This window comes from Prunus persica, chromosome G8, assembly GCF_000346465.2.
Source record: "Prunus persica cultivar Lovell chromosome G8, Prunus_persica_NCBIv2, whole genome shotgun sequence".
Classification (NCBI taxonomy): Eukaryota; Viridiplantae; Streptophyta; class Magnoliopsida; order Rosales; family Rosaceae; genus Prunus; species Prunus persica.
In genome coordinates, this window is record NC_034016.1 from 1,616,877 (window position 1) to 1,633,171 (window position 16,295).

The 16,295-nt window shown below is 36.7% G+C and overlaps 1 protein-coding gene and 1 long non-coding RNA gene across 3 annotated transcripts; one reads left to right on the top strand and one right to left on the bottom strand.

Annotated features, from left to right (window-relative positions):
* Positions 987-2,254, top strand: LOC109950574. Of its 2 annotated transcripts, XR_002272818.1 has the most exons (3): positions 987-1,001; positions 1,628-2,111; positions 2,231-2,254. It is a non-coding gene; the product is annotated as an uncharacterized LOC109950574 (long non-coding RNA). The 2 variants fall into 2 exon arrangements; XR_002272817.1 differs by lacking the exon at positions 987-1,001 and having other exon boundaries at positions 1,039-2,111.
* LOC18768928 (bidirectional sugar transporter SWEET1) lies at positions 13,518-15,680 on the bottom strand. Its single transcript, XM_007200528.2, has 6 exons — positions 15,258-15,680; positions 15,127-15,163; positions 14,846-14,941; positions 14,267-14,546; positions 14,060-14,179; positions 13,518-13,962 (listed from the first exon to the last, which is right to left on the bottom strand). The coding sequence occupies exons 1-6, from the start codon at positions 15,289-15,291 to the stop codon at positions 13,747-13,749; spliced, it is 783 nt and encodes a 260-aa protein (XP_007200590.1). The 5' UTR covers positions 15,292-15,680; the 3' UTR covers positions 13,518-13,746.

Consider the following 16,295-nt stretch of genomic DNA (forward strand, 5'->3'; position numbering starts at 1 on the left):
GGCCGACAGAGATTGAGACGGAGATGATTGCGGTTGCATCGGAGATGAAGAAGGATGGTGCATTCATTGGAGCGTCCGACGGAGATGGAGGAAGGGAAATCGGAGATAGAGTTTTGGGCGAAGGTGAATCGACGACGGGTTATGGTGATGGAGTTAGCGAGGACTATGGTGAAGACGAAGAAGATTAAATGGGAATTGGACTAGGAGAAAAGCCAGAAGCAGAGCTTGATTGTTGAAGAAGAAGAAGAAAGTTCGAGATGTGTGTTGATGAAGATTGAGTTGATTAATAGACAAAGCAAAAGGGCAAAACAGTAATCCAACATAGCTGTTGAGTTTAAGAAATTGACAGCTGTCAATTTTTGGGTTTATTTTGGGTGTGTTTATATGTATTGAATGGTATAGGGTTTCTTTATAGAACTATGTCTAGAAATGGATATTTAACTAATTTTTTATAATAATTTAGGTATTGGGGTGAACAAAGAAAAGTGTGGGGTTTAAATAGAAAAACTCTATATTTATTCCTCTTTAAACTTCTTCTTTCAAGTGCAGGATAACCCCAAAGGGTTGCAATTTTTTTTATTTTTTTTTCCTACCAATAGGGGCCCTAATAGTTAACAATATAGATAAGGTTTGAGTTAAGCATCTAGTAACGTCTAAACGGGTCCACATAATGATCAAGAAACACTTGTTAAACATGCTTGGAGAAACCGAAACTAGATAAGACGTCAAAAGCAAACCCTACACGCATATTCAATTACTCGTCTTCTTCAAAACTGCCGTTCTAGACTCTTCCTCTTTATAAATAAAAGGGACCCGTGAATTGGTTTGTTTGTGGACAAACAAGTCATACCTTGATCTGGTATGCTATAGGTTTTTGTTTCCATAAAGGAAATGATGCAAGTTTCCACGGCTTTTGAAGGGGAAGATGAAGCGGAAGATTGTCCTAGTAGTGATAAGAACAACATACTTTGCTCAAACATTGAATCAATGATTTACCAAAGGTATGTATTAACAAATTTTTTGTTACTCTTTCTAGTCAACTTTCAATTTATATTAACATCGTTGATAATAGTTTTAAGAGTTCAAATTTCCTATATTTCAATTTAATTCATATTTTCTCTTTTTGAAATTTTACCATACGATACATTTAAAAAAAACATTTTCTAGACATAATCATTTTTTTCTTCTAAAAATCCATAATAAAAAAAATTCCTTGTTTCATATCTATAATCATAAAGAATAATGCTACTCTTACCACATTTATATACTATATTCTCATACCAGCTTATATAACAAATGAGGTGGATAGCCACATCAATTCAAATTAAGGGACAGAAAAGTCGAACACATAGTCTTAAATGTAGAGGAGGGATTGTTCTTAACTAATTGAGCTAAAGTTCATTAATTTTTTTGCTATAGTAAAAAGTCAGTTATTCAACTTTTAGCTTTTTTTGTGTGCATATTTTTCATGAATTTTTTTTTTTTTAATAATAAGAGCGCCTACTCTTACCTACTTGAGCTACAATACAACCATTACTTATGAGATTTATAGTATTTAGCCAAGTCCTAAATGATTATTGTGTTATTAATTTTTACACCTAATTATTTTTATTTATTTTTATCGAAGCGACACTGTGGAGACAGAATAAAATATACAACCCTTGCAAATTAAACGTGAAAACCAGTGGCTCCCACTTGCTTTTTCGTCCCTTCTTCCACCACCTCTTCCAGTTTCTTCTAATTCCTTTCCATTTTCAATAAAAGTTATTTATAAAAATAAAAAAAATAAAAAAAAAGGCCGTTGTGCTTGTTTCTCTGCTACAAGCTTTTAAAACTGCACACGTTTGTCAAACAACAATCTCCTGCCACGGCCCTCTGCATGATTGCTACGTATCTGCCATGCCGAGCTCCATTTCTCTTTACAGCCGCTATAAATAGAGGCCATGCCCTCCGTTCCTCGCTGCAGCAGCCTAGAAGCTCCGCCATGATCAGTTGACGGTCTGTTTTGTTCATCTGTGTGTGCCTATTTTCTCAGGAAAATAGATCACATATGGAGAGGCAGCAGACTTTGAAACTTTGATTGGAGGTCTACTTCTTCCTTAAAAGCATGGGTACGACAAGATATACACATAATATCTCTTTTTATATATTTTTCCTCTTCTTCTTTAATTAGTTTTACGTTTTTCTTTTCTTCTGGTTAATTTTTCTGTAATCTTTCTTGTTTTAACAGGTGAAGGGATGATTTGAATCAAACCAAACCCAGCTAATAAAGGATGAGTTAAGGCTTCGACCTCAGCTTAAGGCTCTGCCACAGAAATGGGTGTTGGCGTGGGAGAGTAACTATATCTATAGAAATGGTTATGTTGTATTACATCTGGCCAGGAGGGGACTTTTATAAAAGTGTCTCTTGGCATCACAAATGTAATATTTATGAATAAAATAAGTGTTACAAATTTGAATGCCTACCTTTCCGAACGACGATGTATTCTCCCATATATATATATATATATATATATATATATATATATATTCATAGCAGTTTAAAAAATTGAGAATTTGTCTTATTGAATTTAATTTTAATTATTAAATTATTTCGATGTCTTATTGATTGTTTTGAGTTTTTTAATGAGGTTTTGAGGTTGGACTTGTTTTAAGAAATCAATGGCAGTTTTGTAATTTATAAGAAGTTAAAAACCTCTTTGTTATATTGTAAATGGATTTTGAGTAGGGGTGTGTACGGTACGGTATGGTACGGTATTGAGCCCGTACCACTACCGATACCGGAAATTTAAATCGGTATGGTACGGTATGGTATGAGATTATGATTTGCTAAAATTGATACCGTATCGTACCATGCCAAATCGGTATCGGTACGGTATAGGTACCATTTCGGTATCAAAATGACACAACTAAAAAATAAACCAATTCAATATTCAACATATTCATTCACCAAAATAAGTGATGCCTTAAGTTACAAATTCAAAGATATTTTAGCTGTTGATATTTTAGGCATGGCTCAACCCAAGGTCATTCATTGTTAGTTTAGTTTGTTGTCGGCTTAGGCCTGCCATTTAATCAAAAGAAAAAAAGCCTCCATCTTAATCAAGATTCTAAGTGACTTTTCTACAAACAAAAAGTAAAAAGTCCAAGGATAATTTTAAAATCAAACGGTGATAGGCACTAATTTTATTAAGAGATAAAAGTACATACTGTTTCTTTCTTTTCTTTCACTCAAAGGGTCTTGGTTGAATATTTTACAACTATTTTATTTATTATATTCTCATCATGAAAACCTTTTCACTTGTAAATCAAAAATTACTAATTGAGTTGCTTGAAGAAAGATGACTTTTGCCAAATAAATCAAAGAAAAAGCTTTTAATTATCAAATGAATCAAAGAAAAAGGTTCTATAAACATACACACAAAGGCAATCAAAATTATATTTAAGTAATATTCGGTACGGTACGATATTGATCGGTACCAAAATCTTGATATGGCTACTATACTATACTTTATTGGTACGGTACGGTACAGTACCGAATATCTCCCCATACCAAATGAAACCGAATGAAATCGATATGGTACGGTACAATTAAGGTACGGTTTCGGTATTTCGGTTTAAGATGCCCACCCTTAATTTTGAGTGTGTTTCTAAAGTTTATTTTATATAAGGTATTTTTATAATTTTGGTTTCTGTATTGAGTATAATAGTGAATCTAAAATAATGAATCTTAAAAAATATGCATATAAAAGCCGGTGATTTTGTAAAATTACATATATAAAGCCGTAAAATATTTGCAAGTCCCTTAGCATGCTGATCCCCAACCAAAATAATAAGAAAGAAGAACATGCTGCAGGCAGAATGGCTGATTTACTGTGGAGTTGGGTCGCCCAAAAAAATAATAAAAACGAGGATCTCTCTCTCTCTCTCTCTGAGCTCTAGATGGGTAACGGACAAAGCTCATTACAGACTTGCGAACAAAACACAAACTGCACTCAAAGGCGGGAGTTACAAAGAATCTTAATTGAGTGTTTTTGACCTCTACTACGTGACCGTTACAAATTAATCCAAGTCTTTCTATAACCTCTCCTTTGCATGGCAGCCATTTGTGAACGATTCTATGTGTTCTTCAGCAATGCATGGCAGCCATTTGTACATGATATTCTGCGTTCTTCATTCATGCATGGCAGCCATTTGTGTTCTTCAGCAATGCATGACAACCATTTGTATATGATATTCTGCGTTCTTCATTCATGCATGGCAGCCACGTTTTGTGATTTTCAAAGAAGTGGTGGACCTTAATTTCGTACGGCCTTTATTGACATGTCATGTCACCAAGCTTATGATATGGCGCCATGCATTTAACACAAGGTGATAAAATATGAATATATTTTGAATATTTTAAGTTTATTGTATTCTTCTTCGTAAAAAGGTACACATAGGAGTTTATAAGGGTGTTTTATAAGAAAATACATATATAAATTAATTAGGAGAATATCTCCTAATTATATAAGGATATGTCAACTATATGAAACAAGGAAATAAATCACCTAATTAACTTAGGAAATAAATCTTCTTGATTTAGTAGGTTAACTCATGTTAACACTTCTCCTTAAGTTAGTGCATACACATCACCAATACTCAACTTGGTAAGTAAGTCATAAAACACTCGTCCACAAACAGTTTTTGTCAAGATATCTGCTAACTGATCTTCTGATTTTACAAAGGGTAGGCATATCATCTTGTTCTTAATTTTTTCTTTGATGAAATGCCTATCCACCTCAACATGTTTGTTCGATCTTGTTAAACTAGATTATGAGCAATATCGATCACTTACTTGTTATCACAATGTAACTGAATGGCCTTCTCTGGTTTAAAACCCAATTCTGTCAAGAGTCTTGTTATCCACAATAATTCACAAACTCCTTGAGCCATACCTCGATATTCTAATCTGTACTAGACCGAACCACATTTTGTTTTTTTTACTTAGCCAAATGACTAAATTACCTCCAACAAATGTAAAATAACTTGATGTAGAGTGTCTATCTGTAATGGAACTAGCTCAATCAACATCTGTATATCCAACATGTAAGATCCCACATCAACCAACGGAGAGGGGGTGATATGCCTTATATGTGCACGCCTGCATCCATCTAGCACGAGGCCTTTTGGGAGCTCACTAGCTTCGGAGTCGTAGGAATTCCGAAGTTAAACGAGTTAGGGGCTAGAGCAATCCCAGGATGGGTGACCCACTGGGAAGTTGCTCGTGAGCTCCCAGAAACAAAACCGTGAGGGCAAATAGGGGGCCCAAAACGGACATTATCGTGCTACGGCGGAGCCGATCCCGGGATGTGACAATTTGGTATCAGAGCCACTCTGCCGTGTGGTGCGAGTGTGCCGACGAGGACGTCGGGCCCTTAAGGGGGTGAATTGTAAGATCCCACATCAACCAACGGAGAGGGGGTGATATGCCTTATATGTACACGCTCGCATCCATCTAGCACGAGGCCTTTTGGGAGCTCACTGGCTTCGGAGTCGTAGGAACTCCGAAGTTAAGCGAGTTGGGGGCTAGAACAATCCCAGGATGGGTGACCCACTGGGAAGTTGCTCGTGAGCTCCCAGAAACAAAATCGTGAGGGCAAATAAGGGGCCCAAAGCGGACAATATCGTTCTACGGTGGAGCCGATCCTGTGATGTGACACAACAACTTCAAGATTTCCATTCTTTGAGAACATTAATCCCTTTCCAGGGGCTAACTTTAAGTATCTTAATATCGAATTAACTGCATATATTGACTAACCACACTCACAACATATGCAATATCTGGTCTTGTATGTGCCAAATGTATCAACCTTCCAACAATGCGCTAGTATTGTTCCTAATTGGTTGGCAAACGGCTCGTGTGAAGTGTTTCATTTCAATAGGTGTGTCAGCAAGCTTACATCCTAACATTCCTATTTCAGTGAGTAGATCCATCACATACTTTCTTTGAGGTAGAAAAATACAAGTTTTTGACCTTGCTACTTCAATTCCGAAGAAGTATTTCAAAGCATCTAAATTCTTCATCTCAAATTCCTGAGACAAATACTTTTGTAGCTTATGTTGCTCTCCTATGTTGTACCCTACTTACGACCATGTCATCCACATAAACAATTAATGCAATGATTTTTCCTGCATCACACTTCAAGAACATGGTGTGGTCTAAATTACTTTGAGTGTATCCAAACTTCTACATGAACTTAGTAAATCTTCCAAACCATGGCCTGAGAGATTGTTTCAACTTAGCGAATCTTTACCAAATTCAAATTTATTTTCTTGGCTAGAACCTAACCCAGCTATTTCCTTCATCCTATGGAAAATTTCACTACCAACGTTTATCATTGGTTTAGGGACAATATTCATAACTGTTTTAGGAATACCATTTGAGATTGTTTTAGGGATAACATTTGTGGCAGTCTTAGGGATATTTATGATCGTTTTAGGGATAACATTTATGAGTTTAAAGTCTTCACTAGAGAGAATATTGGGTTGATTTTGAGAGAAATGCAAAGGGTCATGGTTATTAACTTCAAGTTAACGCAAATGTAGAGAAATGCAGAGAATATTGGGTTAATATGTAATGGAAAAGTTGAAAAAGACAATTGTCTTCTTTGATAACTAGTTTTCTCAACCAAAGGTTAAGTGACTTCACTATTAAAAAAAAAACTATGGGCATTGGATATTGGTGTTCACAAAAAGACTTGTATTTGCTAAATATGAAACCTAATATGAGAATATTTGTTTGTGAGAATTTTCTGTATGTTCCTCTACTTGTAGGAGGTCATATTTAATAATACAATGGAGCCTTAGTGGCCAAGCAAATAATAAATTCATGTTTCTATTTACAGTAGGAAATTAGGAATTAAAGTAAATTAAATATAATTATAATGAGAATCCTTGGTGTGTAAGGAAAGAAAGTCAATGGTCCACAAGTCACGCCAACACTCCCCCTCACGTTGGTGCATAGATGTCGCCAATGGCCAATTGGTCTAGTAAATTGTGGAACGCCCTATTGGAAATTGCCTTTGTCAAAATATCCGTCAATTGATTCTTGAACTTTACAAAAGGAAATTGAATCACTTTAGCTTCGAGCTTCTGTTTGATATACTGTCGATCTACCTCAACATGTTTGGTGCGATCATGTTGAACTAGATTATGTGCAATAGCTATTGTAGCCTTGTTGTCACAAAAGATATTCATGACAGATGTAGGTCTATACCCAAGTTTAGTAAGCAACCGCTTTAACCAAATGAGTTCGCAAATTCCTTTGGTCATACCTCTAAACTTGGCTTCTACACTGGATAAGGCGACCACCTTCTATTTCTTGCTCCTCCATGTAACCAAATTACCTCCCACGAATGTGAAGTAACTGGATGTGGATTTCCTATCCGTTATACTTCCTACCCAATCTATATATGTGTAACCATTAATATTCAGATGACCATATTTTGATAACATAAGTCATTTTTTGGGTGCAGACTTCAAATATCTAAGTATCCGAAGAACTGCGTTCATATGGTCTTCACTCGGAGAATGCATAGATTGACTGACGACGCTCACTGCATAAGCATTGTCTGATCGAGTATAAGACAAGTAGATCAATCTTCCCACTCACCTTTGGTATCTTTTTTTTTAGTTGGAACTTGATCCGGGTATTCTCCAAAATGATGATTCTGAACAATAGGAGTGTCTATAGGTTTGTAATCTAGCATTCATGTGTCTGTCAACAAGTCCAAGACATATTTCATTTGAGAGAGAAATATGCCTTAATTTGATTAGGCCACCTCAATCCCCAAGAAATGTTTGAGTCCACCTAGATTCTTCATCTCGAATTCAGTAGCGAAAGAGTCTTGTAGTTGAGATATTTCTTGTTTATCATTCCCAGTAATAATCATGTCGGCTACATAGATTATTAAAGTTGTTACCTTCCCTTTATGATGTTTCAAGAATAGAGTATGATCTGAGTTACTCTGTCTGAAACCATTGTTCTTCATTGCCATGGTGAACCGCCCAAACCATGCATGTGGTGACTGTTTCAATTCATACAATACCTTTCGTAATTTGCATACTGTTCCAACCTGAGTAGTATTATATCCAGGAGGAATGTCCATATACACCTCCTCCGTGAGTTCTCCATGTAGGGAAATATTTTTTACATCAAATTGGTGTAGTGACCAGTCCAAATTAGTTACGATGGACAGTAAGACTCAAACTGTGTTTAATTTTACAACTGGTGCAAAGATTTCTTCATAATCTACACCATAAGTCTGTGTGTACCCTTTTGCCACAAGTCTTGATTTGTATCGCTTGATAGATCCATCAACTTTGTGTTTTATGGTAAACACCCATCTACATCCGACAATCTTTTTTCCTTGTGGTAAATTTTCAGTGTCCAAGTCTGATTCTTCTCAAGAGCTTTTATCTCTTCCTTTATAGCTTGAACCCACTTAGGATCTTTCATTAGCAACCTTGGTTGGGATATGAATAGCAGACAACTGATGGACAAAGGCCTTGAGTGGTTCAAACAGCTTCTCAATAGATACATGATTCGCAATTCATACTTTGATGTCTTGCCAATATTAGGTGAATAATGGTTTGGTGGCTTCCCACAATTCTGCCTAAAAGGTAATTGGTATCCAATAGATTTATCCTCTAAATTCACAAGTGTAGTAGGAGTAAATACCTCAAGGATATTCTCAGGAGACTAGTTCATTGGTACTGTTGAGTTAGAGGGGATTTTCATCTTGTTGTTCTGTATTGTCTGTAGATGTGGGACTTGGATCATAAACATATTCGCAGGGGTCATGCGGGTTAGGTGATTGATCGTTGTGAATGGGCGATCAATCTCTTTTCAGCTGAGAGCAATCTCGTGCTCTAGACTCGAGACGATCAATTGTTTTTGTACATAGGCGAATTTCTTCATTTTCCAAGTTGCTCTAATTCTGCTATTCACTTCGTATCTCCCACTGGATTGTAAAATTGGATGATGGGTCATGGAAGAACATCTCATATTCCAGAAATATCATATCCATGACATAGGTACGTCGTGTAGGAGGGCGATAATAACGGTAACCTTTCTGATGAGTGGCATAACCTACAAAAACACAACGAAGTGCACATGGATCAAGTTTGCTATGTTGATTTTTGTGGAGATGAACAAAGGCCACACATTTAAAGATTTCGGGTGTAAGTACCAAAACATAAGGCAGTGGCCCGTGTTGTGCAAGCACTTGTAAGGGAGTTTTAAAGGTTAATACACTAGAAGGCATGCGGTTGATCAGGTGAACTACGGTGACAAGAGCATCATCTCAGTGATGGCAAGAAACAAGAGCTCCAATCAGAAGTGCTCGGGCAGTTTCAAAAAGATATAAATTCTTTCATTCAGCAATACCATTTTGTTATGGTGTTTGAGGACAAGTCGTCTCATGGGTAATTTCATGTTGTTGGAAGTAAGTCTGAAAGTCATGATTGACAAATTCTCCATTATTGTCTGAGCGAAGAATCTATATTTGAGCATTGAACTGAGTTTTCATCTGTTTGTGGAAGAACTGAAAAAGGAAAAACACTTCGTTTTTATTCTTCAACAAATAAAGCCATGTCATCTGTGTACAATTATCTACGAATGTGACAAACCACCGAACGCCAAAAGGAGCAGTGATAGGTGAAAGTCCCTAGACATAAGAGTGAATTAATGTAAACGGAGTAGTACACTTGTTCGTAATCAACGGATAGGGCACATGGTGAATCTTGGCCAAAATACAAGTATCACATGTGAAGTCGGAGTTCTTGAAACTTGAGAATAAATCTGGTATAAGATGCTTTATATAACTAAAAGACCAATGTCCCAATCAATGATGCCACAACCAAATTTGCTTTTTTTGCTATCAGAGGGATGCGTCACCCTGTTAGCCATGCCGGAACTGAAGTCATCTACATAATATAGCTCCTTTCTCTTAGTACCACAACTAAGAATCTCCTTAGTGTGAATATCCTGAAGCAAACAAAAAATTGAAAAAATGTATACACAACAATTCAATTATTCATTAAGCTGACTAACGGACATCAATTTATTGGATAAAGATGGAATGAGTAAAGTATTAGGCAGTGAGAGAGATGATGAGAGTGCAACACTGCTAGCCCCTATCACAGGATAAGTAACTCCATTGGCGTTAGTAATACAATTTCGTCGGGGTTGGGTAGTATTTAGAAAATCATCATGATCAAACGTCATATGATCAGTTGCATCGGAATTAATTATCCAGCTTGTGAAATCACTCTTATCCGAAGTATGGAATCCATAGCTAGTACCATTATGGTCGTATTGATTTGTATTCGATCTTTGAGAGTAGCCCACTATTCAAGGTAGCCATGCAATTTAAAACATGTCTCATGAGTGTGTCTCGGATAACCATGGTATGCCCAATCTCGTCCTTGTGTAGGGCCTGTTAGTTGAGAAGTCATAATTTGTGTAGCGGAAGTTGTATAGGATACAGGTTTAGTAGGAATTCAGATCGAGATTTGAGCCCAAGTCGGGGTCGAAGTCGGAGTCGAAGTTAAAATCTGGGTTTGAATCAGAGACAGATTCAGGGTTAGGTTCATCATCGGAGTTGGGGTTAGGGTCGTTGTTGTCGTAGTCAAGGTCGGGGTAGTCAAAATAGGATCCTGATTCAGGATCGGGTTCGAGGTCATCAAAATAGGATCCTAATTTAGAATCGGGTTCGAGGTCGAAGTCTGCATATGTAGGAGTTGAGCCACCTGGGCACTCAACTGGCTATGGTTGGTTGAGAAGGAGAGAAGGAGTCGGCGGTTCTACCTCCATAAGGGTTGAAAAAATTAACCCCCGTACTGGCTGCAAGGGTTTGAAATTAGAGTCAGCAATTTCAAGATCGCCGCTCTGATACCATGCTAAATATGAAACCTAATATGAGAATATTTGTTTGTGAAAATTTTCTGTATATTTCTCTCCTTTTATGAGGTCATATTTATAATACAATGGAGCCTTATTGGCCAAGTAAATACTAAATTCATGTTTCTATTTACAGTGAAAAATCAGGAATTAAAGTAAATCAAATATAATTATAATGAAAATTCTTGTTATGTATGGAAAGAAAGTCAATGGTCCACAAGTCACGCCAACAAGTATTGAAATTGGTGTCTACTCCAAAAGGGTCAAATCAATACAAATCCTTTTTATGGACACCAATATCCATACCCGTAGATTTTTTATTTATTTGTGTTTTTGGTTTAGTATTTTAAATTTAGTTGTCATAGGTGTTCATTTAAGTGTGTAAAACTTAAATTTGAGCTTGCATTTGTTTAAAAATCCTAATTGATTAAGGATAAAAGAATTAATACGAAAGTTTATTTGGTCTTTCGGTTGCTTGATGGGGAGATAAGGATACCTATTGTTGTTTCTTTGTCGGTTAAAAACCGTAATACTCCCACCTATAGATATAAGGATTAGATCCCTCCTAAACACAAGCACAGACACTAAACACCTTTCCGATATTAGGGTGCATAAGAAGTGTAGAGAGGGGAGAATCGTACAAAGTGGTTGTATGGCTATGCTCTTTCACGCTTAGATAGGTCCCAAACTTCCATCCAAGGTGGAACGTATATCATTTAAGGTAGCAACAACAACAAAAAAGATATGTAAATCATGTAGCTTGACCTAGCTAACATGCAGTCTTAGGCTTAACTTGGATTCACATATAGACTTACCTTACTTGGGCTCCCTAGTGCTTGTCAAATTATGTCCCGATGTTGCGCTTTTGTTCAACTTGACCTCACAGTATTTTAGTGTGCCAAGTGCATTGGTACTTATAAACTATGCGTGGAAGCTTTTTTCTATACAAACTCTAACACATTCCACTGAGTCCCCAAATTAACAAGTGATGTTGCTGTATTATATCCAAAACAAGAACCTAGAGTTAGATTTTGAATGTGTACGCCTTGAAGACATTTGGTCCATTATGTCTGCAATATAATTTATATTATAAAGAGATTCACTATTATACTCAATATAGAAGCCCAAATTATAAAAAATTTACATAAAATACACTTTAGAAACACACCCAAAGCTCATTTCAACATAACAAAGAGGCTTCAAGCTTCCTATAAATTACAAAATTGACATCGATTTCTTAAAACAAGCCCAACCCCAAAACATCATAAAAAAACCAAAAACACTCAAAAGGGCATTAAAGTAATTTAATAATCAAAATTAAATTCAATAGGACTAGTTGTCATTTTTTGGGTTTGTTTATAGAAATTAAATTGTGTAGGATTTATCTATATCACTAGTGCTAAGAATGAGTATATAACTAAATATCTAGGGGCTCCATGAGCCAGCCCTCTTAGTTCTTCTGAATGGAAAAGACCGTTCTGCCAAGCCCAACTACATTTTTCCGCAAGTCATATTAATCGCTTTCCATTTGACCTTTTGGTTTGTAATTTTGATCCCTCTGGTTTTGTACAAGACCTTTGGTTTTACACGTACAGAAATCTAGCTTTGATACTATGTTAAAAAGTTGATGTTACACACCAAATTTAACTCATTAGTAATGGGGGAGTAACTCAATTCGTTATAAATTCTTGCAAAATTTCTGAACTTTCCAATGTATAACATTTCTTCACATGCTTACAATTATAAAATAATTATTCTAAAATAATTTAGAGGAAATAAAAAGAAAAGAAGACAGGTGATGAAATTCAGATGTGAGTTTGTCTCATTATGCTGAATGTTCACATGCACTCTAGACTTTGGACCATGACACGACTGCATTGCGCAATCCACCGTCCGTCCGTAATGTGGACTCCTGTCTCTGTCTACGACGTTATCGCCATACGTGTTCCAAATGGAAACGACAAGGTTTCTCTGCTAAGTTATAAGCTCACGCAATGCTCTAATAATAATCCAACAAAATCAAGCATCTGCATCCATCAAATCATTTGTTTTGTAATAATATTCCATCTCTATCTAATTACGATCGTCCATGCCATCATTAGTAGCAAGCAAAGCCTTAGTTAACTACAACAGAGCATGCATAAATTGGTGTCACTCTCCTATCTTTGGACCATAACACATCTCCACGGCAATCCCACTGCTCACAATTAATGTCCAAGGGCTATGCTTTGGACCGTAGGTTACTGACCCCTCTAAGAGAGTAGAAGTTTTAGTGTACCGGGGGCTCTACGCGACATCACGCTATTATGTGATGTTTACTAATTCATAATCAGGGCGAATATGAATTGGGAGTGAGCGTGAATGAGAGTAATCTTGAATTAGAGTCACTTCAAGATATTACCGTTGAAGTATTTACTAATTGTTCGGTGATCGAAGTAGTCAATTAATGCGGTACATCAAATAAGACTACGGAATTCCCCTACATATCCAATGGAAAAGACACATTAGTGAAGTGCATAAGAGCTAGTGCAATTAATCCACAAGAACAAATCCAGGAAAATAGAGAGAGAAATAATCTACAAGAAATGTACTTGGTCACTCATAAAAAGCAGCCTTTATATATGCAAGACCAGAAATGAAAATTTCAACATTTGAGTAATCTAATTAGATTGGGCGTTCTCATTACACATTAGCTGGAATTAGAGCTACAACAAGACTTCAAACAAGAAATTAAAAATTGCAGTTTGTGATCGTGCCACACTTGGGCATTAACCGAAGTGAAGGAAGCAGACAGAGGGCGTCTAGGGCTGCCCGTCTTGAGCACCACTGATGGCCATTGATTGCTTTGATTGGTGGGGCTTTGCAACGCCCATCTCCATTGATTCATCAGCAGTAGCAGCAGTACTACTAGAACTGGCCTTCTTGATACTGCCTGTGCTTCCCTTGCTGCTGTCACGGTAGATGAAGTACAAGACCAGCTGCAGTGCCCCTAGGCCGCTTCCAAATCCATTTGGCACCTGCACACACCATTTCTCCACACATCAGATTATTAACTTCTAATTTCAATTTAATCACATATTAATTTTGGTTTTAGTCAATTAAGAAAGTACTTACAGCAACAAAAGGGTCATGGCCAAGTAGGCCAAAGATGAACCATGAAGTGCCACATAAGAAGGAGAAAAGTGACAAAAAAAATGGCATAAATTCCACGCTCTTGGTTCTGATCACTGTGCTCTGCAAACACATTTTTAAACACATCATTAATACAATAATTAATCTCAACCCACTGCATTAACCCTTAATTATGAATATTAAACTCACCATAATTGCGAGAGGCGAGCCATACATGATGATTGAGAATACGGTGGCTGCAAGCCCACAGAAGAGCTTCCTGGCCTTGCTGTGCAGAGCAAAGACTGAGACCAAAGCCACAGTGGAGAAGATAGCAAGCACAATGGTGAAGAGGCCAAGAATCTTGAACTTCTCTCTCTTGGGGGCAAATATGATGAAGATCAACACATATATTGCTTCAATGGCTGCACCAGTACCATTGATGGTTGAGACCAAGATGTTGTTTGGGGACACAAAGGGCAGGCCATACCTATTTTTTATTTATTAATATCATGCAGATCAAGCATTAGTTAGTTTTGTTGAACAAAATTAATTCCAAGAACCAACATTTGATCGATTCCAAGAAGATGAAGGCAAATGAAAGAAAGATCAAACCAAAAACAATAGGAACACTGAAAAAAACAGAGCAGAAACAGGGGCAAAAGTGTCATTTAATCCCATGTTAGTAACGAAGAGACAGAAAACCGTTGTGATTAAGCCGCGAAGTGGGGTAAAAAGGTAAAGAAAGAAATTTATAGAAAGCGGTTGAAGGAGCGAGAAGCATTATACCAAGCGGAGAGGAGGCAGTTGAGCATTGTCATGACATACGGAATGCCTGAGAACTGCTCTGTGCTTCTCTTCTGTATGATCCTCTTGAATGTGATGCTATTATAAAACCAAAATCACTCCATAAATTCCAGAGAAAATTCAAGAAACACAGTAAAGATTCAAGCTTTTTGAACTATGCAGATTGTACGGAAAATCCATCTAAAGCAATGATCTTTAGACCCAAAAAGCAACTCCATTTGAGAGAGAGAGAGAGAGAGAGAGAGAGAGAGAGAGAGAGATACATGGGAGCCAAGAAGAGGAACAGAGCAGTGGCATTTCCTGTAGAAAAGAAGAGGAAACCATAAACAGAGCAACTAGACACACATACCTCAAAAAGAATTGATATGAAAGAAACCCAGTTGAGAAAACTCACCAACAACTCCAAAGAAGACCTTGAGAATATGCATTGTTTTCCGATCTCTTTCACACCAAATCTTGAAAGGAAAGAAAGAAAAGAAGAGGAACCCAGATGAGGAAAAGCACTTGGAGAACCAAAAACTGGACTGAAAAAGAAAAGAGAGAGAAGATTATCGAATAAAGAGCAAGTTGTTTCTTCAGAAAATGGCAAATGGGGTTTTGTGAGAGCGGGACGAGAAGCGCTTGGGTTTTTATAGGAAAAAAAACAGAGAAACGAAAAATTGAAGTGTAACTAAATGGTATCTCCGTTGCAGTAAATACTGAAATGTACGAATTCTTAATTTTTTATTTGGCAAAGAGGCTCTTGTCTACATCTTTGAGCACTTTCAGCGGCAAGGGGAAGCCCGGGCAGGAAAGGGCCTAGGCCTGCGTGACGGCTTTAGCATGCAAGGGCAAGCCTTGGTAAGCCTGGGTAAGGCATGGGGCCCACCAACCTTGGGTGGGGCCAATTCAAATAATAAAAAATTGAAAAAATCTATATAATTTTTTATTTATAAATATCTAACCATATTCTTTACTTTCCACACCAAAATCTTAAATCCTATAAAAAATAATCGTTTATGTATCAAAAAATAAAAATAATTTAAAATGAACAGTAATTACTATTTGCCATGATAACGAGTGGAAACACACTTTGCCTTTTGCAAGAGCTGGCACTATCTATGTGAATAATAACAGCCCTTGCCTCCTCTTACCTTTTGCCATGATAAATGGGTGGAAGTGCTCTTACAGTCGCATAAAGTTGACAATTTGGAACATGTCTATACACATATCATATAAATATCAATAATATCGAAAAATATCAATGTTGATAATTTCTCTCACACTTTAGCAACATTTGGTTAAAATATCTCTATAATATTACTATAATATCAATAATATCGAGATGATAAAAACAGTGAAAAATTTGAATAGTTATTTACACTATCACACTCTCTAATGTTTCTTGTGTTTTTACAAAAAACCCTCATGTTTCAAAAATTACACACACCCG